The sequence below is a fragment of the Oculina patagonica genome, chromosome 5 (assembly GCF_052425735.1).
Source record: "Oculina patagonica isolate OP01 chromosome 5, crgOcupat, whole genome shotgun sequence".
Lineage (NCBI taxonomy): Eukaryota > Metazoa > Cnidaria > Anthozoa > Scleractinia > Oculinidae > Oculina > Oculina patagonica.
The window spans coordinates 23,723,988-23,747,511 of NC_135762.1; the positions used below are offsets into that span (position 1 = coordinate 23,723,988).

The window sequence follows — 23,524 nt, forward strand, 5'->3', positions numbered from 1 at the left end:
CCTGGGAACGAGGTTGAAGAATAATTTGTTTCTGATTGACATGTGCTGAATGCGTTTAAAGGACCTTCCTGTCAGCACGTTTATCGTTTAGCGCATAAATTAATTGTGGTTTGATATCAGAATGGAGTGAGTGAGTGAGCCAGTGAGGGAAATAAATAGTCATTTTAATACCTTCATTACCATTCGGTAAAAACTATATAAATGGTTATAACCAAGTCAAATTACGATATCTTGACTGATTGATTGATTGATTGATTAATCAATTGATTGATAGATAGATCAATACTATACAAAATACATTAAATCAATTGACTAATTTTATTCTCGGCAAAAATAAACCCACCCCTTTTAAGACATCTTTACTGTTGTCCTCGTATGCAAGAAAGAGTGATATTTTCCAGCTTGTGTTGCAATTCACAGAGTTGACCTGGATTAAGGAAAAAAGTTAATTAAAAAACAACTTTATAACGACAGATGTAGAGTTCATTAATCTATTTAATTCTCTTCTAGACATGCTAATGTTTCCTACTGACAGGATAAACCCCAAACCAAACCTCTTTGCATCCTGGATTGTCAATCAGCTCCTGATTGCTAGCATGAAGAGGCTGACCAGCATTCACTGGGTTCAAGATAACTTTGTCTCCAATAACAACCTAAAAGAGAGGATTTTTTGTTAACAGACGCCTAGTAACACACAATTTAATAATCATTCATTGCTCATTCATTGCTCTTCACACAAAATGTTCAACTCCAATGTCATTCACAAGTAAGACAGTATTCCAGATTAGAGGTCTCAGGTCAAAAACCTGACAACCTCAGCAACCTGACCTGACAACTTATAGCAAACCTCTGCCAATTTGGTAAGGCCCTTATTTATCTAGTAAGAGATAAAAATATCACAGTCACTGAGTCGTACTGACCTTATCTCCAGATGATCTTAGTTTGTAGAATGGAACCACATAAAACCAAGATCCCTAAAACAGAGAAAAGAAAAAATACTTTGTTACCGACAAGCATCAATATGATACAAGCAATCAGTGACTAGCTTAAAAAACCCATCCAGGTGGTTGGAAAAGTCTACATGACCAGAAATATAGTTTTCATTATCTCCTGTCATCAATGTCATTTGCTTTACAGTTGCGAACTGGGAGATATCTCAGCAACCAATTGCACAAGTACATACAATCAGTTAGCAGAAATGCAGATTTATATGTTAGGAACCTTTTCTTTATCTCCAGGCCTGCTCTAGACGATATGCCAGGCGTGCCCGTATTCTATGTAGGTTTCAAAACAACAACACAACATAGAGACAAGATTTATCCTCCATCACCAGACTTCGCTTTGAACATGGACTTTGCAATAATTATTTGTTACCCTGCAGCAGGCAATGTATGTACATGTCATAGATGCACTTTACATTTAAAATCATCTGTCACGCATTGTTCAAATAATGGCAGTCTTTCTCACTGAAGAGGGACAGAAGTACATCTATTTACACAAGACTGTGCCTTGCTTAATTAAAATCATTATCACTCGTTACTGTGTGCACAAGTTTAAATATTTGATGCAAATCTTTGTACAAAGAACACTTGATTCTTTACCTCGTTACCATTGGTATCCAAGGTAACTCGCATGGCATTTTTCTCTCTCAGGGCTGGAAGTCGCTTGTTCACTGTCAGGAACTTGTTACTCTTCACATGCAGAAGCTGAAAAAGTCAAAATGGAGCACAACATGAAAATTGGGATTTACAAGAAATTAAAGGTGGTTAAATCTGGTTTTATAGTTGTTATAAAACTTTCCACAATCAATTAAATGTTGTTAAAGGTGGTTAAAACGACCTTTGCACTACCTTGTGTAAATGTGATTTAAAGTTGGTGAAGAGGAGTTATTTTATCTACCTTTAAACTTGAGTGTAAAAGTTCAGCTTTAACAAATGTAAAGGGTACAGCTGATTAAATTCCACATTTTCGCCAGCTTTACTTGAGCTTTACACCACAGTAAGATATGTTTTCATATTCACCAATGTTCACTTTGCCTTCAACAAATAGTTGTAAAATAACTGTTCACATAATTTAATTACCTGAATTACCCCTCCATATTCAACAACACTCCCCAAACACTTTTTGTACTCAGAGTCATTCTGCTTCTTTTCCAACTCTGCTGCATGCTAAAAAAAAATTCAAACACATCAGTTCAGCTTAATGGTAGTAGTCATCATCATCGTGGAGGGGGACAGGGGGGCGGGAGCCCGGGAGAAAAGGGGCGGGAAGCGGGAGGAGAGAGGGCGGGAAGCGGGATTCTAAAGGTGGCGGGAACCGGGAGAAAACAAGTGAAATTTCGTAACATTTCATTATATTTCGCAATGGAATGGAACAAACAGGGGAGAACAGCTATAGAAAGGGGCGGGAGGCGGAAGTAAAAGGTACGGGAAGCGGGAGTAAAAGGTACGGGAGGCGGGAGGTTCAGACCCCCCTGTCCCCCCCCCCCCACATCATCATCATCATCATCATCATAACAATAATACCAGCTTTATTTAACCTGGAAAAAAATTTATGGGATCCATTAAAGTGATGGCTTTTTCTGTTTAATAATACAAGCGGGCACAAGGAAAAACCCTCTTGAATGCTACCCCAAAACACTTGAAAGATAAATTATATATTCATTATTAAATGTTTGTTACCACTGATATGGCTTTTCTTTCATCAATATTTTATTATTTTTTTCTTGCAAATAGTATTTAACACAGGTGGATGGGTAAAAAAGCAAAATTGGTGTGATTTATAACAGATCACACAGGGTCCCCTATACCTCTTTGCAAAATGGAATCACCTAAAAATATTTGGCTTTTTACAGGTCACTAATAATTCTAAAAATGCTTTTAGGTTCACGCAAAAATCATGGCGATCCCTGTTTAGACTGTTACGCTCCCAGAGCGAAGGTGTAGGACCAGATATATTTTTTCTGTCAAGATCACGCACACGGCAAACTAGCTGACAGAAGTTTCATCTGTTTAAAACGAACCAAAGAGCATAATAAATAAGGATATACATTTACTAGTACTAACGAGAAAATCAGAAATCAAGTCACGAAAAGGAAGATGATTCATGATTCACGTCTAATTCAACTCTTCGTTCATGGGTCATGCTTGAAAGCTAAAAATTGCATCACGTGCACGTGAAAAGATCTTAAAATTGGGAATCACTAAACACAAAAAAATAAAAGTCCAAATCATGATTCATGGAAAATAAATAGCCTCAAATTATCATGCTTTATGTAAAAAGTATATGGGACCCTGATCATAGAATGTGAATATTTTGATCAAATAAATTGCTATCAAACAGGAAACCAGTATTGCTGTTGTGGTTCAGTTTAACCCTTGGTATGTTCTGGTGCATGATAATAAATGATAAGGAACATAAAATAGAGGAAAAAACAGATTGTACCAAGAGTAAAATTGAAGCCAAACATAGCCACTGAGACATAAACAGCCCTCTTTGCTAAAATCTGGCAAATGAAAACAGCAACATAGTATTTATTACTGGGTGATAGTTCAGACGTGACTAAACATAAATTATTATCTAATGCTGAATAAATGTGTCAATATCAAACCATCAAAAGCTATCTGGCTATAAAAAATTGGGCTCTGAATTTTATTGAAAATACATAAAGTTTTAACAAGGGAAGCTGTTATAAATAAACTGAAAATATTCCCTTAAATTATAGGTTTCTATTCAATTTAATTTCTTGGTCCATAGACAGCTTCAGGCATTGTCTGCATTTTACGGAAATTGAGAAATCAAGAGTCCAATATCAAGTTATGGTATATCAGTTCCTTCAAGAACAATATCTCGACAGAGTGCTATTGATTATATTTTTTAATGAATTCAGTATTACTGGTCATCAAAATCATTTTAATTTTAGCTTAACCAAACAGAGCTTGTTTGTAGAGAAAACATATAAGGATACATGTCATTACAAGGGCCAGTATATTGCAAAAACTTCCTTGATTTCAAGATGTATGAAAATACTGCAATATGTAATTTCCTTACTCTAATGCATGCTAATTGCTTTAAATTAAAATATTGCACCTAATAAAATAAATTTAATTAACACGTACCTTATTGTTACTTATTTTCGCGGGACTTAATTTTCGCGATTTTCAAAAAATCGCGAAATTAAAGACCCGCGAAAATTAATTCTGAACGATTTCTATTGTATTTTTTATGCTAATTACGTATTTTTGGCCAAATCGCGAAATTAAGTCTCGCGAAATATTCCTGTTCCATTTTCGCGAAATTAAGTACCCGCGAAAATAAGTAACAATAAGGTAATCAAGGGATTAAATCGAGACAACAACATTGCATTTATCCCACACCACAAAGTCACATCAAATTTTTTTCATATTTCTTAAAAAAATCATCACAAAACCAACTAATCTCTTGATATATTGATGTCATTTCTATTTAATATAATTTTATTTTCTCTGTCATAAGTTGTTACTGTGAGCTAACAGTTTTGGATTAGCCTGCGATCACTCTGCCAACTGGTTTGACGACAATATTTTGGATATTTTTGAGAAAATGACTCCTGTCCCATTTATTTTAATATTGCTTTTTGAAACAACAACTGGAAATGTGCCTGCGTTCACAGATTAAAAACAGGCATGACATTGCCAGAAACATTTCTCCTCAATTGTCACAATTTCGTTTCCAGAGTTCTGTAAGTTATTAAAAGAACTGATAGAATTGTTTACTTGTTAGACAGTATCCTATTTGTCAGGGTCAATAATGTCACTAAGTTTTTGCCTGCTTTAGCAAGGCTTAACATTAATGGACAAAATAAATAGGAATATTTTTAATATATGAAATATCAAAATATCATTGGTTTAAATGGTAACTTTCAATCTTGGCCCTCAAGTAACTTTATGACATTATCATAACAGATCGAGCCAGGTATATACATGAAGGCAGCCCAATAACAAATTATTAAAGTTTTAGCTAAAGCAGAAGCTAAAGTGATGGTTTTGGCTAACTGAACTCTAGTATTTGACTACTGCTGATGGGATTAACTCTTGACATAAGTTCATTCACTTCTGCTATAAAGCATAGCCTTGCTAATCTGCAATCAGGTGATCTTTTTGTTGCGGTGGGAGGAAAAAAAAGAATGCCTGATAGCAGGTTAGAGTCTTGCATGAAGTTTTTACATGAATTTACAGACTTACAGTATCATCTATAGTAAATTTGTACATGAAGTTACCAAATTTTCCAGGAACAACAGTTACCATATTACAAAATACACAATAATGTTTTCAAGGAGATATTAGGCTCAATTATTAGCTGCCGTTAAGGAAATGAGCCTATGCTCCTCGAACAAAGACCAGACTTGAGATATCAGCGGAAATAGAGCCTAAGGAAAAATTGCCTACACAGCTGGCAGATCCTGTTGCTTGATGGCAAAGTGACAGGAAAACCAGCAGCAAATAAACTTTGCTGATATTTTTCCCATCATATAAGAATAACAAGAATAACTGCAACTACACACACTATGAGAAAACTTAGACCACAACTTATTACAACAACTGTTAGGGAATAGAGCGGTTTTCAGTTGAGTGTCGAAAGTAGATTGCGTTTGCTTTGGTTTTGCATTACTACGCTTAGTGATTGGCTTAAAAATCTCGCGCCACTTTCTCAGCCAATCAGGAGTAAAACCAAAACCAATCATGACTTGCTCGCGCACGTTTTCCCGCGCTTCGTGCCAGCTACATGTATTTGCTTCGAGTTTTGATTGGTTCACTGGATTGTCTGTGTCTTTTGTGATTAGTCAGAGTAATTACTTTGGTTTTGGTTTCACGACACTCAATTGAAAACTGCTCTAGTACTAAAATAGCAAAATGACATTACGACCTGAAACCTGACACTGTATGCTAATAAGATCAAATACAGGCTAAAATAAATTCTGAATTTGGACATTTAATTTCCTGAGCCTCATGGCCAATCCATGTGCCCCTTGACTTACACATTATAGACTGTATAAATATTAGTCAATTAAACATGTTTGCTGCTGTTAAAAGTTCTATGTAGTGTGGGCTGAAAGGACGCAAGGGGGGTATAAAAGAATGAAGGAAAACTCTTCATGTTTATATTTAATTTCAATGTTATTTTAATACAGTCCTCAAACATTGGGTTAAATATAATGCTTCCAAGAAAGATAAAAAACATTGTCATTTACATCAAAACCTGTCTAATCAGAATTAGCTGACAATTGTCAATGGGTCATGAAGGACAATTAGCATACTTTTAAGAATAATATAAATATCGTGTAAAATTTTGGCCTGATTGATCAAAAAAAAAGCTTGAGGGTTGTTAAACAAAAATCTTCAAGAGAACTACATTTGTAAAATTTACTTTTCGCAATCCAGCTGTTTCTATTAATTCCGGATTATTGAGCACAACACATCAAAACAAAGAAAAAACTAAACCAGCTGCCCTAGTTTTTCTTGGCACAGTTGTGAGCCATCACAGATCAGAAATCTTCACAAATATTACTTTATTTCCTTGCAAATATTCCTTCCGTGTAACCCTTCAGCGCAATTTTAGTTTTAACGTCAAGCAAACAAAAAGCCATCTATTGGGCAGACAGAATATTTTCCTACAATCTATTATGCAAATCGAGAAAAATATTAGAGAGTAAAAGTGGATGTATTCATTCTAACGTCAGTGAGAAAGGCATATTTTTTTCGTCCGGAAAATAGAACCACGCGAATTGTACAAGTTTTAAAACCCCATTGAAGTTATAAAGGAAATTGACGGATACGAACAATTGATCCAAAATATATAACACTTTATTCTGGTGTTGAGGACAGAAATATTAGCCATCACTTCCTCTCATGTTGTGTACACAACTGGTCTTGCTATGCACTTTGAGCGAAGACTGCTCTACAAATAAACATAAGCTTGATCTGACCGAGCAGGCAATAAAACATCATGCGATAACTTCTCACCCCAGGGACGGCGAGAAAAATAATACCTTAGTCAATGAGGTGAAAAAAATAAATGTCTTATTGGTAACAGCGTTAATTTCGATGCACTTCTCGTTAAATTTTTTGTACGTCTCTTTCAAATCATATTCTTGTTTTATCGGCAGTCGCAAATGTAATTGATGAAGTGTAAAGTTAAGCTTAATTCCTTTGTGAGCTAGTACACACAGGAAGTTCATAAAATCTCCAGTACGCCGCTCGGGTTAGAAGGTGTGAAGATCTTTAATCCCTCGCGAAGATAAAAGGAGGCATAAGAAAAATATGAGAAACTTCATTAAATTTACGATAAAATATTACACACTTACATGCAGTTTCTTCAGTAAAACAGCGTCTGTAGCGCTCGTAGTTGGTTTCGCAGCCTTCCAAAATTGTTTTTGAGCGGAGTAGCGATTCGAGGGACATATCTTGAACAAGCAGTCTGGAATTAAACCGAATTAAGACAAAAACATGGAGATGTCAGTTGTTTTGGTAACGCATGTTCTATTGCATTATAAACCTGCTCATTGTAAGGCGTGTTTAACGGACGATCAAAACGATCTGTTATTTACTTACCGCGAAATTTCTTCGGTGGGTTGTTCAGGTCGCCAGCCGATGGCTGCACAACGCAGCGGTCATCAATAAGCCTGGAAAAGGACAGTAAAGGTTTTCAAACGGAAGAACAACACAAAAGAGCTAATAAACAGACTGATAATGTAATACACGTCTTGGTCCTTTACCCGAGTGTGCTAATGAATCCGTTTACGGTTCCTTCGGCAAAGAGCGAGACGATATCACCGATATGCAGAAAGCTTGTTTGCTGGGCCATCCTACAGCAACGCAAACTTCGAATTTACGCGCGTCGAATTAGCCAACAATTTCAACATTGGAATTCCAAAAAAATGCGGACGCAGTAGCGACAGTCATCTCGTGATTTTCATGGCTGTTTTTTTGCACTGCTCTACAAAGGAATCCAACGTAAAAATAAACAAAGTGAATATAAGCAAGTTTCATAAAAGATGTTGCACTCCAAACTCGCTACCTCATTCGAGGTATAATACAGATCAAATTTCCATACAATTCCCATGGTAAAAATGAGAATAGGGGGTTAAAAAAACTATTGTTTCTACCACCGACTGCAATAGCATTGGTCAGCGGCTGCATCTCCTGGTTCAGAGAACTTGTGAAATTTCTTCGTTTGTAAGTTCACAGGAAAAGGTTATCGAGAGTGTTTGTAGTCTGAGAAGTCCGTCTGTTACCCTTTTTTGCAGCTTGACTAGCTTTTGAACGGTTTGAGTTGCTTTGGTTGGTTTGAGTTGCTTTTACATGTCGACTTTGTCGAGAAATGCCAACGCGTGGAAATCTGCAAACAGATTTTAGCGATTCTGCAAGTGTGAAAAAGAAAAATACGGGAAGAAATGAAGTCCACTCGTATGGCGCGCCGTTTGTTTCAAAATTATTTCAGCTGTTGATTACCAATTATTTTACAAACTAGTGTTTTTATTTCGGTTAGGTGGCCTGTAATTTTATTTTTTTGGACAACTGGGCCGTCAAAAGCGCTTCTTATCGGTTAGTAGGAATTATTTGTATTCGTTTCTCTGTATGTTTCAACGATGTTATCTGTTACGCGACTTTTTTTCATCAGTTCTGGTTGAAAATTTCGATCAGTTTTCATTACCGGTGTTATTCGGTCAGTTGTGTGACTTTATTCGATCAGTTGTGGTTACATGTTTTTCGATCAGTTGTGCGGCGTCTTTTTTCAATCAGTTGTGGTTACATGTTTTTCGATCAGTTGTGCGGCGTCTTTCTTCGATCAGTTGTGGTTACATGTTTTTCGATCAGTTGTGTGACTTTTTTCAATCAGTTGTGGTTACATGTTTTTCGATCAGTTGTGTGACTTTTTTCAATCAGTTGTGGTTACATGTTTTTCGATCAGTTGTGTGACTTTTTTTCAATCAGTTGTGGTTACATGTTTTTCGATCAGTTGTGTGACTTTATTCAATCAGTTGTGGTTACATGTTTTTCGATCAAATGTGTGACTTTATTCGATCAGTTGTGGTTACATTTTTTTCGATCAGTTGTGTGACGTTATTTGATCACTTGTGGTTACATGTTTTTCGATCAGTTGTGCGTCTTTTTTCGATCACTTGTAGTTGCATTTTTCGATCAGTTGGGCGTCTTTTTCGATCAGTTGTGGTTTCATGTTTTTCGATCATGATCAGTTGTGGTTGCATTTATTCGATCAGTTGTGGTTACACGTTATGAAATCAGGACAATCAGTTTTAATCGTAATGTGACTATACATTTCCAGTTGTGTGTTTCATTCGGCAATCAGTTGTACATGTGACTATTTCGATCAGTTGTTCTTGATATTCGATCAGTTGTGTGTTTCATTCAATCAGTTGTACATGTGACTATTTCGATCAGTTGTTCTTGATATTCGATCAGTTGTGTGTTTCATTCAATCAGTTGTAATGTGACTATTTCGATCAGTTGTTCTTGACATTCGATCAGTTGTGTGTTTCATTCAATCAGTTGTAATGTGACTATTTCGATCAGTTGTTCTTGACATTCGATCAGTTGTGTGTTTCATTCAATCAGTTGTAATGTGACTATTTCGATCAGTTGTTCTTGACATTCGATCAGTTGTGTGTTTCATTCAATCAGTTGTACATGTGACTATTTCGATCAGTTGTGTGTTTCATTCAATCAGTTGTAATGTGACTATTTCGATCAGTTGTTCTTGACATTCGATCAGTTGTGTGTTTCATTCAATCAGTTGTACATGTGACTATTTCGATCGGTTGTTCTTGACATTCGATCAGTTGTGTGTTTCATTCAATCAGTTGTACATGTGACTATTTCGATCAGTTGTTCTTGACATAATTTCGATCAGTTGTGTGTTTCATTCAATCAGTTGTAATGTGACTATTTCGATCAGTTGTTCTTGACATTCGATCAGTTGTGTGTTTCATTCAATCAGTTGTACATGTGACTATTTCGATCAGTTGTTCTTGACATTCGATCAGTTGTGTGTTTCATTCAATCAGTTGTACATGTGACTATTTCGATCAGTTGTTCTTGACATTCGATCAGTTGTGTGTTTCATTCAATCAGTTGTACATGTGACTATTTCGCTCAGTTGTTCTTGATATCAATCAGTTGTGTGTTTCATTCAATCAGTTGTACATGTGACTATTTCGATCAGTTGTTCTTGACATTCGATCAGTTGTGTGTTTCATTCAATCTGTTGAAATGTGACTATTTCGATCAGTTGTTCTTGACATTCGATCAGTTGTGTGTTTCATTCAATCAGTTGTACATGTGACTTTTTCGATCAGTTGTTCTTGATATTCGATCAGTTGTGTGTTTTTTAATCGGTTGGACAATCAGTTGTACTGTATTTCAATCAGTTGTGCTTTACATTCTCTCAGTTGTGTGTTTTTCAATGAGTTGTACATGTGACTATTTCGATCAGTTGTGCTTGTTATCTTTCGACAGGTTGTGAATGACACTGAGCAGTTGTGTGCGTCGTACGCCACCTTGGCCACGAACCTTCGAAAAAGTTTCTTCCCAAAGGATCTTCATTTTCTCGAATTTTAGTATCATGACAGGCAAGTTTGGTCCAAACAAGAACGCGCGAGCATTATAAAGTTTACAAGGAACATGTTTACAAGATAATAGTTAAGAGTAGTGCTAAGATTTACAGTAAAGGTTGTTGTTGAAATTTTAGGAAAGGCTTAGGTGAGAATACACTTGCGAAATACAGTTTCGTGGGAGCGGTTTACCCCTAGAAATTATCCATATCATTAACGGAACGTGAGTTGGGTACATGATATTTCGGCATCTTGCTTGGAGGTGGGGGACCCCGGGTAGGTGAGGTAACCCGCCTAGGTGGGGTAACCCGCTTGTCCATATAAACTCTCATTTTTTCTTGATCACGTTTACATGATAGGTGGGGTAACCCGCCTAGGAGGGTTGCCCGGTCTGCTGGGTAGGGTAACCCTCCCAGCCGGGGTCGTGTTTTGCCATGTAAACGTTTCAAGGTGGGGTAACCCGCCTACCCGGGGTCGACTCATGTTTAATCTGAAAGTTCGCCAAATGCAAACTACACAAGCCTATGGCTACCTACGGCTTCAGCTACGGCTACAAACCCGGCGAGTTTTTCCTATAGTTTTATCTGCCCGTGAAACGACAGTGCGAAAGATGCTTGAAGAATTAAAAGTGAAAGTGAAGCATCAAGCGTAGGCCCGAGCGAGTCTCGCGCTTTGACTATAAACAACAATGACTTCGACAAATGCTTCGACTGATACTTTGCCTAATCAAGTAGTTAGTCGAAACCACAAGATGAGAGAAATCCAACGTAAATACTGTATATAAAAATTACAAAATGAAATGCGATAGGCGACTTCAATGAAATTTATTTCGAGACCGAACTGGCTTGCACTTCACGAAAATATGTCATTGTATGGCCTTCGATTTTCACAGAAACGAATTTGGCTCCGAAGTTAAGTAACTGAGCCTAGGAAACCACTGAAAGGAACGAGAGAAAGAAATAAACGGAGCCATTTTGTCTGTTTACGTGTTAACCTCGTGAAAAGGTCACCCCGGGACCCCGGGGTGATAAGATTGCATGTAAACGCGAGCTAATTTTCGACCACGGCTGGGCGGGTTACCTCACCTACCCGTGGTCCCCCACCTCCATGTAAACAGGCCGTAAGATCCTTACACCTTTGTGCGAAGTGTGAACGTATTACGAAAGTAATTAAACATTGCAACTAAAACATCGTAAAAAGTCAGTAAAACAAGTAAAGTTTGACAGAAAAATTAGACAGAATTTTACTAGTGCGTAATATAATCCAACGAGACTGTTTTCAAAAAATGCGGTTACAAAAAGTAGTTTCTGAATTTTATCTTATTGTTTTCAACAACACCCGCGTGTAAACAATCGAGTTCTGCATTTAGCACAGCTGGAAATAAAAATTAAAAGCAATGATGCCCAAGTGATTTTGTGCACGTGTTCAAATGGAATTGCGCCAAAACATCGCTGGGAGGTTAATTAATGAAAAGAATACCATGTTATCTGTGAATGTGTTTTCGGTTGGCATTTACCATGTTTACGCATAGCTGCCTATATTTGTCCAATGCTCTCTAAAAAAACCTCTTGTACTCCTTTAGTGCAACATTTAAACAACCGCTTTGTAATTTCTTTTAATCCTCATAACTTTTCCGTTGAGAGACATTTGTGCACGATTTATCCAATATTTGTTTTTATTGGTTTTCGTTTTTTGTGTGTGTGTGTGTTTTTTTATATATTTTATTTTTCATTTGGACGTTAAATCTATAAGCTCCCGAATTAAACTCAACATTACACATTCTCAGCTCTCTTTTATATTAGTCATATTCTGCAACCACAACTGATCGAACAAGAACTGCAAGCAGTTTATAATCGTGCGGGTAATGTTTGACCACCTGACCTCTTTCAGTGCTTTGGCTTAAAGGCACGGCGCCGCACAGTAAAATCTTTAGACAAGCAGTCACTTGAGAAACACACAAGTCGTGTTTGCGTTAGTCACGGAGAGAACGTGACATGAATTTCCTTTACCACGTCATCTTTTGCTTTTTAAAACCACATGCCTAGCCGGAAAAATGCCTGCTTACGCATGCAAATATTTATTTTGTTCCGAATGTTCAATAAAATAAACCCAAACCAGTTTATTTAAAAGAAAGCCAAATCACGCCAAAATAAAGAGTAGACTAAGACCATCCCATTGTGTTTCTCCGTTTAGCGTCTTCCGACAAGCTTTGGGTAATTCCCCTGACGCGATGACGTGTATCCCGTGCCTTGACACATTCTTGTTGAGCTTGCAACTTACGTTTCGATAACGTTTCGATTCTCAAAATACCGTAAACTCAAAACAAAAATTGGGATATCCAGAAAATAAGTCGTTGTTTTGCAATATTTAACACGTTCCGGGTAAATTGTACGACTTGTACTCGCTCCGAGCCAAACGCTTGAGTAACACAACAATAAATATTTCACACAAACAGAGCGCAAAGTATTCAAACAGAAAATAGGTGAATGATTATTTATAGCTACAAGCGAGAGATCGCGTGACATGGGTCTGACGTAGTGGTAGTTTTAAATAGCTTGGACATGTCCAAGCGGTCTTTGTTTTCGCTATGTGATTATATTCAGCCATCTCTTCTTGTAAAATATGGAATGAAACAAAATTATACATTTCAGAGAGCAGAGTGTTCATGTTAAACGCGAGTGATCGCCTGATCGCTATTAAATATTAAATCTTGCGTGACCGTGACAGAAGAGCGGGCTGGGCCGCGTGGGTCTGGATTGATTCACCGACAAAAAAAAACAAGAGCTCTTAGAGCTTACAACTGCGCTGGTCTCGTGAGCACTTTAGGGGAGCCATGTGGGGGGAACAAAAAATGCACCCCCCTATCCTTATCCCCTTTACCTGCGTCGAAATATGTTGCGACTGACAAACAAGATTGTAAGAAAACACCTTGTGTGACATTTCATGGTTGACTAGTTCTATCCGAAATTAAACATTTTTCTTATATGCTAATGGTGGCCAAATTTAATTCCCACGATCCTGATCCGTGAAACAAAAAAATCTTTTAAATCAGCATCCAGTGTTGTATTGAATTACCGTTTAAAGATTGAATAACCAGCTCCAAAAATGGAATATTGGAGCAAATAATTAAATCAAATTTGAGAAGAACACTAGACCTGTGTTTTGCTGAATGGGAATTCCCCGGGGAATTAATTTACCAATGACGTAATCCTTGCAAGTCGGCATGTTTGTCTCAGTGGTTTTCCATCAGATTTCAGTAATCCTTTAGATAACACAGCTCCAAAAATAAATAACGCTAAAACGTCGAATATTTCACACTTAACATGCTAAGTTTAGACCAGAGGATTTGTTCAGTTTCCGTTTGTAGCAGATTTAAACCTTTCAGAGCATTGCGTGATTCTTGCCGATCAGTGTCTTGTGAAAGTAAAAATTTGTTAACGCCAGCACATTCCAGGACACAAACGTTATGTAAATAAATGTAAATTCTTGCCCGCTAAAGCGTATTAATTTTATTTAAAGCGTGAAATTTTGGTATTTTCTTCGATTCAAACGCTTCAAAATACTTCACAAAGATTTGAAAGGTAGCTGACAATAGCTTTGAAAAATTACGTGACTCGAGGTCTAGCCGATCGAAAGTGAAACTTGTCATGTCAGCACATTCTTTTACACCAACAAAATGGTATTTATGCACAGATTCTGGCCCGCTGAAATATATTTTTCTTTCAACGCATGAAAATTTAGAATTTCCTTTGAATAAAACGCTTCAAAATCGAATATTTCACACTAAACATTCAGACTTTGTAAAGACAAAAAATAAGAAAATGTTTCCATTTGTTACTGATTTGTAGCTTCTAAACATCGCGTGACATGAGCTTGACCGAGTGGAGGTTTGGTACAGGTCACCGACAAAACGAAAAATAACAAGAAGCTCTTAGAGCTTAAAACTGCGCTGGTCACGTGACCACCCTAGGGGTAGCCATGGGGGGAGAATAAAAAATGCACCCCACCCCCTTATATCCCCTTTATCTGCGTCAAACAATGTTGCGACTGACAAGCAAAATGGTAAGAAAACACCTTGTGTGACATTTCATGGTTGACTTGTTCGATCCGCAATTAAATATTTTTCCTATATGCTAATGCTGGCCAAATTTAATTCCCACGATCCTGATCCGTAAACCAAAAAAAACGCTTATCCGGACGACGGGATTTTTTGGGCGAAGGCTTACAACAACTGCCCCTGGGTCTCCGAGGATAAACTTTACAATTAATAAGTACGTCTGGCTTCCCGCAAGGAACGTAAATATCCGTGAGAATTTTGACAGTATTCCCCATTTGCATAAAACTGAAAATGACCCAATGACAATGTTTCGCAGTTTCTATAAAGTTACTACTAGTTTTAAACCTCTTCAACAGTTCAAAATTTATTTGACCCTGTTTCGGTTTTCGTATTACAATAGGCGGTTGTAAAAATGCAGCGTCTGACAAACTTTGTGTACATTTCATGGTTGACTTGTTCTAGCCGCGATTAATAATTTTTCTTATATGCAAATTCTGGCCGAATTCCCACGTGCGGACGCTGAAGCTGTTTTTAGAACATAGGGTATTTCCCTAGCATACCGAATGACGTAAGCGGTACAAGTCAGGGCATGTTTGTGAAGGGAATTTTTCTTTCTCTCTAAAATCCTTTCAATGACACAGGCCCAAAAAAAAATAGATTACCCTTAAGAGAAATACTTTGCAATAAATTTGTTTAGTAAAGACCAAAGGATTCGCAAAGATTTGAACGGTAGCTTACATAGCTTTAAAACATTACGTGACTTGAGCTCTAGCCGATCGAAAGTGAAACTTGTCATGTCAGCACATTCTTTTACACCAACGTAATGGTATTTATTCACAGATTCTGGCCCGCTAAATTATATTTCTCTTTGAAAGCGTGGAAATTTAGTATTTTCCATGGACTAAACGCTTCAAAATGGAATAGTTCACAATAAACATACTTTATAAAGACAAAAATAGAGAAACTTTTTCCATTTGTTACTGATTTGTAGCTTCTAAACATTACGTGACTTCAAGCTCGACCGAGTGGAGGTCTGGGACAGGTCACCGACAAAACGAAAAAAAAAAAATAATAATAATAATAATAAACCCCGTGCAGAGCAAGAACTGCGCAGCGCAGTTAATAATAAACCCCGTGCAGAGCAAGAACTGCGCAGCGCAGTTAAAAAAAAAAAAAATTCCGTGCAGATTATGAATCGGGCCCAGGCCCCGCCCGATTAATAAATGCAACCACAACTGATCGAATAAATGCAACACAACTGATCGAAAAACATGTAACCACAAGTGATCGAATAGTCACACAACTGATCGAAAAACATGTAACCACAACTGATCGAATATCATTCAAGCACAACACAACTGATCGAAATAGTCACATGTACAACTGATTGAATGAAACACACAACTGATCGAATGTCAAGAACAACTGATCGAAATAGTCAAATCACAACTGATTGAATGAAACACACAACTGATCGAATGTCAAGAACAACTGATCGAAATAGTCACATGTACAGCTGATTGAATGAAACACACGACTGATCGATTGTCAAGTACAACTGATCGAAATAGTCACATGTACAACTGATTGAATGAAACACACAACTGATCGAATATCAAGAACAACTGATCGAAATAGTCACATGTACAACTGATTGAATGAAACACACAACTGATCGAATATCAAGCACTGCAACTGATCAAAATAGTCACATTACAACTGATTGAATGAAACACACAACTGATCGAATATCAATGCAAGCACAACTGATCGAAATAGTCACATTACAACTGATTGACTGAAACACACAACTGATCGAATGTCAAGAACAACTGATCGAAATAGTCACATGTACAACTGATTGACTGAAACACACAACTGATCGAATATCAATGCAAGCACAACTGATCGAAATAGTCACACTACAACTGATTGAATGAAACACACAACTGATCGAATATCAAGCACAACTGATCAAAATAGTCACATGTACAACTGATTGAATGAAACACACAACTGATCGATTGTCAAGCACAACTGGTCGAAATAGTCACATGTACAACTGATTGAATGAAGCACACAACTGGAAATAGTCACATTACAATTAAAACTGATTGTCCTGATTTCATAACGTGTAACCACAACTGATCGAATAAATGCAACCACAACAGATCGAAAAACATGCAACCACAACTGATCGAATAAAGTCACACAACTGATCGAATAACATGTAACAACTGATCGAATAAAGTCACACATACTGATCGAAACATAGGCACGCTAAGCGTGCAGGAGTTATTTTTTCAATTTATGGGGTGGCTTGGGGTGAAACTGGGTGATTGTCCTGTTGGGATGGTTTATGCCATGGGTTGAGCTGTTTGTGTATGGCGGCCCACGAAGTCACTTTTTGCACAAAATTTGCTTGCAAACAAAATAACTTTTACGTGCATTTTGATACATCAGAACTGTTTTATTCAATATGTAAATTTTCATCATTTAATTGAAAAACAAAAACTAATTCAATTATCAAAATGTCACAAAATGGCACGTTCTTATTCTGTTTAAGCGGTTATTTTGTTGCTAGCTTTGTTGCAACCGTTACGTGTTACTTTTGTTTGTTACGGAATACTTTTGGCTTTTTGCCAAACACTGAAACATGATATTGTTGTTTTTTTCACTTTTGTAACATGAGACCTCTGTTTTTTAAAAACGAACGTAACACGATACCCTTGTTTTTCTCGAAAAAGCCACGATTCCATATAGACATTGAACGAAAAGTACTATAATAAACGAAGTAATAAACGCATCAAATCAAAAACCACTTTCTTCGGGAAAGTTCTTTAAAGCACAGTACACCTGGAGTATTTGTTTTCTGTCAGAACTGTTCGACAAAGATTTTCGTTCATTCACAACCTAAATTCTATTCAACAAACAAGAACTAATTGAGTTATCGAATTGTCACGGAATGGCACGCTCGTATTCTGTTTTTGCTCTCGATCGTAGTTGCTTTTAACAGCAAAGTTAATACTTGTACCGGTTCATTAAATGTTTGAACGAGATGTTTTACAGTTGATTTCAGTTTACTTTGGCCGCCCGCTTTGCGAAGTTTGTTGGGAAATTGGAAACTTTGTTATGAAGTTGCCAATTACGGTGCGAGTTTGCGAATCAAATTGCGAACTTCGAAAAGTTCCCAACTTTGGCCCGACTGAACTTTCGAAGTTTTGGTTGTTGAGGAGAAACAAGACATGTTGCTCGAAAGTCATGGCGATTTCTGAACTCGAAGATGTTAGAGCTTGTCAAGGAAAGTTGAAGTAGCTTGAAGTGCAAGACAACGTTTCGCATCAGCGATCACGCAAGTGATTTGGCGATAAATAAATCTTATGCAGGTAGAAATTTGGTCAAATTTTAACTTTTTTGTATGAAAACACATATTTAACGATTTCTGTGAGGCATAATCTTCACTGTCTTCAATTTCAAGTCTTCTGCGTTTGTAAACCGGATGAAACTGGATGGTTTATTGATTTTAATCGAAGCCGACGCGACGCGACAGACTAATTTGTTCGAAACAACGTGTTTACGGCTCGCTGAACATAAAAGTTTTTTTATTTTTATGACATTTGTTTCCAACAGTTTAGCGTAGCAAAGCCCTTTTTGATAACATAATTATAGAAGGTTTTATTAATTTCGGGCCGAAGTTGGGAACTTTGTATCGAAGCTCACAATTTGATTCAAAAACTCGCAACCTATTTGGCAACTTCATAACAAACTTTCCAATTTCCCAACGAACTTCACAAAGCGGACGGCAAAAGTAATGACCACATTATTCTTCAAATCTGCTTTGTGCAAATGGAAAGCTAGCCTCTCCAAACGTACGCTCGAATAAGACGAATAACAAGTTAGTGTTGGGCCTTTTGCTCACGGCATGTGCGTTGTAAGCAGGCGGGCGTTACGAAAAACGTTTTTAATCCAGGGTTAAATCACAACTCACCGATTCCGCCTCCTTCTAATCTAAAAACTTAGAACGAAATTGCTGACTACGTCAGATTGCTTCCCCTTTATAAAATGCAATTTTATTGGTTCTGATAGTACCTGAAATCTGATTGGTGTGACAAACACACATACTTCACTGACCCACCGACTGATTACAAGGACACGACGACTAAAGAGCTATTTTTGAAAAAATAACTCAAAAACATGTAACCACAACTGACGCCGCACAACTGATCGAATAACATGTAACCACGACTGATCGAATAAAGTCACACAACTGATCGAATAACATGTAACCACAACGGATCGAAAAAAGACGCCGCACAACTGATCGAATAACATGTAACCACAACTGATCAAATAAAGTCACACAACTGATCGAATAACATGTAACCACAACGGATCGAAAAAAGACGAACAACTGATCGAATAACACCGGTAATGAAAACTGATCGAAATTTTCAACCAGAACTGATGGAAAAAAGTCGCGTAACAGATTACATCGTTGAAACATACAGAGAATCGAATACAAATAATTCCTACTAACCGATAAGAAGCGCTTTTGACGGCCCAGTTGTCCAAAATTTGCTGTCATATTTAGATCACGCCTCTACCAGCTTTCAACTCAAGATAAAGAAGGCTAACTATATTCAAAAAGAAATACCTTGCCTTAATCAGTAGTTGAACAATAGGCACTGTTGATATTCAATGAGATGCAAAAAGTGGCAGGGTATTCTGCAATCTAGCCTAAAATTATCCTTTTAATCATTTTGCACTGTATGATGTTACTATTTGTAAGTCATTCATCTGAAGACGACAGAGGTTTCTGTCGAAACATTTCATGTAAACTAAAAAAATTGTCGTTTTCTTTAAACACCTTTGGAAAAATGCCAACAAGATCGACCCTTGAGCAACAAAGAGAATGTGAAACTGATGGAAAAATCTTCAAGGAGATTCCTAATCTTTGTGAGGCAAATGTTGATGGATGGGGAAGCTGAAGGTTGATTTAATGAAGGGCCAAGGGACTAGCAAAATATGTTTGCCATAACAAGGCTTCATTTTATTGGGGTTATAATAACTGAGGCACATACATACACATACATACATAAACTTTATTTAAGTGTTCCCAGGACTTCATTTTATAGAGATTTTTTATACCACCGTATACATGTAAAAGGAACATGGGTTATCAGTTCACATAACTTATCACGTAATTTCTTTCTTTATAACAGGATAGTTCCAGAGCAGAGCAGAGAAGATTGCTTCATAAAAGGAGGGGTGAATGTACACATACAACTGTACGTGTAACTGCAGAAAATCTTGTAGAAGCTACGTATACACTTGGCCTCATGACTGCTTTTTATGTTTGCATGTATAACTTTTATTTAAATTTGAGGGGCTTACAACAAGAGTGGGATAACCCACTCTAGTTCTGAGCCCTCACTTTTTTTCAAAAATGCAAGATTGCATCTTCAATAATAATACTTTCCAAATATAATTTACTGTACTCACCTATAAGAAGTGTCACAGTTCATATGTAAAAGTTATGACTTACACGTAACCTTGATATTACGTTCAAACTGGATGTTCTTTTGTTGGGAACTTTGCAATGTTGCGTAGCAATGTATCAATACTACTGATTGACAGTCTGATCAAAGCAGCTTGCATCTTTCAATTCAAGTTTGTTTAAGCTTGTTGCTAAATTCTAGTTTTTATTTTGCTGTTAAAAATTATAATTATTACCATCTCTGTTTTAATAGAGGCTGAGCCAAACAATTGTTCCATAGTTTGTTGACTGTTTGCCAACAGACTGCAAGAAATTAGCAACAGGCCTACATTGAATCGCCAATTTGAGAATCGCTTAAATTAAAAATGCAGGCCGTTACTTGCAATGCAAATTTGAATTGTGTCATAAATAGTTACCGGTAAGATGGTAAATTTTAAGCTCAGTGATAAACGATAAAGATGAAAACTATGTTCATTATGTTGTGAACTTGGGAAAAAAATCTGACTTCCCTTGACAAAAATCAAACCCATAGGTTCCCAGATACCCACTGGTGCACTTTAACCACTGAGCTATGAGGCCCTGTTAGGGTAAATTCTGACAAGCGACATGGGGTTTAAATAGCGACATGGAAGAAATAAAATGACGAGGAACCACAAGACCTTTATTGCAATAGCGAGAGAGAAGGAAAGAATTAAATAAGAGTACTACGGCCAATCTATCGGTTTTTTGTCAACGGCGAACTGATGTAGTTACAAGATGTAGTTTTCCCTGCGTCCACAGCATGCAGGGCATGCTTTTACAGAGTTTCCTTAGGAAACTAACGTCCCTCTTAAAAGACCTTAAAATGCACGAAAAACTTCTGCTCTGTGTGCTTAGTTCAGAGTCACATCGTTTTTAATTTGGTCAAAAAATTAAAAAAAAAAAAACGTTTCTTTCTGCAATATAAAAGTGCCACAGAAACTGCTGCTCAGAGTCAAGTCATTTTTTAATTGGACGAAAAATTTAAAACACCATTTTAAATGCAAGTTGTGTACTGAGTTCAATTTAATTGGTGATACATTAAAAACATTAACTGCCTTTTTAAAATACCGGAGAAAGTTTTGCTCTGCTGTGTACCTAGGATACTCGCGTCTATTGTGTTCTAAAGTTGGACACATCATGTTTTTCTAAAATCTGTCAAATAAATTAATCTTAAAGGCTCTTTCAAAATGCACAAGAATTTCCTGCTCCGTTGAATTAGTTCAGAGTCATGTTGTTTTCAATTGGTCGAAAAATTTTAAACACTTTGTCCCTGGCATGCTCGTGTCATGTTGAATACTTTATCTTCATTATTTATTACTGAGCTTAAAATTTACCATCTTTATTATTTACTACAAAACTTGATGAATTCGACATTGCTGATCCTAGCAGTATGCAGGACGCGTGTCACTTAATATCAACCTAGTAAAATGGCCCAGCTCACAGCGAGTCTCTCGTAGCTCAGTTGGTTAGAGCGCCCAACCGGTATCTGGGAGGCCATGGGTTCGATTCCCGTCGGGGACTCAGAATTTTTCTTTGTCCCATGCTCGTGTCATGTTGAATACTTCATCTTCATTATTTATTACTGAGCTTAAAATTTACCATCTTTATTATTTACTAATATTTTAAACACTGTTTGAAAGAAACTCCTGCTTGTTTTCCATTGCCCTTTTTAAAATACCAGAGATACACCTACTCCGTGTAGATGACTTACGTCTTTGTTAATTGGTTGAGAAATTAAAATATTTGAGAAACTTAGAACTTCTCTGTTACTCAAGTGAGATGGGAGACATGTATATCATATGATATTATTATATCATCGTAAGGTGTATTTGATTTTATTCGAAAATCCTTTGCTACCCGGCTTGACCAAAATCGAGATTTTTTCCGGTATCGTTCTCTGAATGCACACATTTTTAATTGCCTATCTACGCGGGGACTTCTAAGGTGCCCCCTCGGGTTCCCGACTGTGGGCCGGAACCCTGCCGGGGCAAGAAATTATATTCAGTCATACATTTAGCAAGAATCACACTTGTGATTCTATCAGTATGCAAGACACATGTCAGATATGAACCTAGTAAATGGCTCAGCCCACCACTTGGCAAAGTTTCTAGCTAAAGATTATCAAGTTTGACTGCACATGTAAGTTTTATTCTGTAATTAGAAAATTATTCCTAATTTACAGTCTGCATGTTGCCACGTAGCAAATTGTGGGCTTTGTCATGTTTCAATTTCCTTGTTAAAGTTTTAAAAAGAAAAATATATATATCAATGGTACAGGGTCACTTGAGAATTCACTTTATGCATGGATTTTCTTTAATAGCATGTTAGTATTTTATATGAATCAGTCATCTGTATAGCTTGGTATGCTATTTACAGAGGGTACTTTTTATTAACTTCAGTTTTAGTAATTATTATTGTACCCCATTTCAGTTAGTAAATCGATCCCTTCAGGCAGCTGGTATTTTGGAAGATAATACCTGAGGCTGAACGATTGTCTCAAAAATGGATCAACAGTTGGCTGAGAAGCGTCAAGCAACTGTGAAACTTTGAGGACAATCTTTCAGCCAAGGGCATTATCCTCCAATGTACCAGCAAGTCAGAAAGGGGTTTATTTATTTTAATTTACTTTCCAATTAATTTCTACCACATCCTTTATCAGCACTAAATAGAAAAAATATATGAAAAAAAAAAAACATTTAAAGTTATAATCACAGCATAACTTCGGTTGCAATAAATGCAAGATGGGTGGTTTACATAGTTTTCTTAACACTGTGGTTTGATTCAATTAAGCTTGAATCAAACCTGAGCTCTAAGTGTCATGCAATGTTTATTGTCTTGATATGTATTAAGCTTTTGTTGAAATTTCAATGATCATTGTAAGACTCAATTTGTACTTTTTCTAGCTATTACACAGGCTATATATACATTTTAATATTTTTTGTAGATCATTTTTATTGATTAATTGCTATTGTAATAAGTTCTTCTCAGTTTGCAATTGCCCCTTTTTTCTGCACACAAATAAGTTTTATTGTGGGTACAAGTCTGTTTCGTTGTTCAAATATCACTAGAACATGCCTTGGTAACAACTGCAAAACGTTTCTCCTTGTTAAGAGTGTTAGTTACTGATTTGTAAAGGTAAACTATCTTTTATTCTGTAAGAGTACCATTTACTCATAACATTTGTATTTTAACTCTTTTTCAAGAGTACCATTTACTCACAAACTGAGTAAACTACGTGTAAACTCAAAATAAAGAGTTACTGTGGATGCAATTCTCTTGAGTGATTTTAACTCCTTATTTGAGTACAGTTTACTCGTGGGTTGAGTACAGTTTACTCATG

General features: G+C 36.8%; 1 protein-coding gene across 2 annotated transcripts in view; it reads right to left on the bottom strand.

Moving 5' to 3' along the window:
• The window catches only part of LOC144653412 (inositol 1,4,5-trisphosphate receptor-like), a 54,729-nt gene extending 46,673 nt beyond the window's left edge, over positions 1-8,056 (bottom strand). For both annotated transcript variants that reach the window (XM_078513401.1, XM_078513400.1), the window contains exons 1-8: positions 7,754-8,056; positions 7,590-7,660; positions 7,343-7,455; positions 2,082-2,168; positions 1,602-1,706; positions 921-974; positions 555-653; positions 344-427 (exon numbers count right to left, since the gene is read on the bottom strand). In XM_078513401.1, the coding sequence (XP_078369527.1) occupies positions 344-427; positions 555-653; positions 921-974; positions 1,602-1,706; positions 2,082-2,168; positions 7,343-7,455; positions 7,590-7,660; positions 7,754-7,842 (702 nt within the window). In that variant the 5' untranslated portion in view covers positions 7,843-8,056. The remainder of the gene's footprint in view (positions 1-343; positions 428-554; positions 654-920; positions 975-1,601; positions 1,707-2,081; positions 2,169-7,342; positions 7,456-7,589; positions 7,661-7,753) is intronic.
• Positions 8,057-23,524: the final 15,468 nt, after the last annotated feature.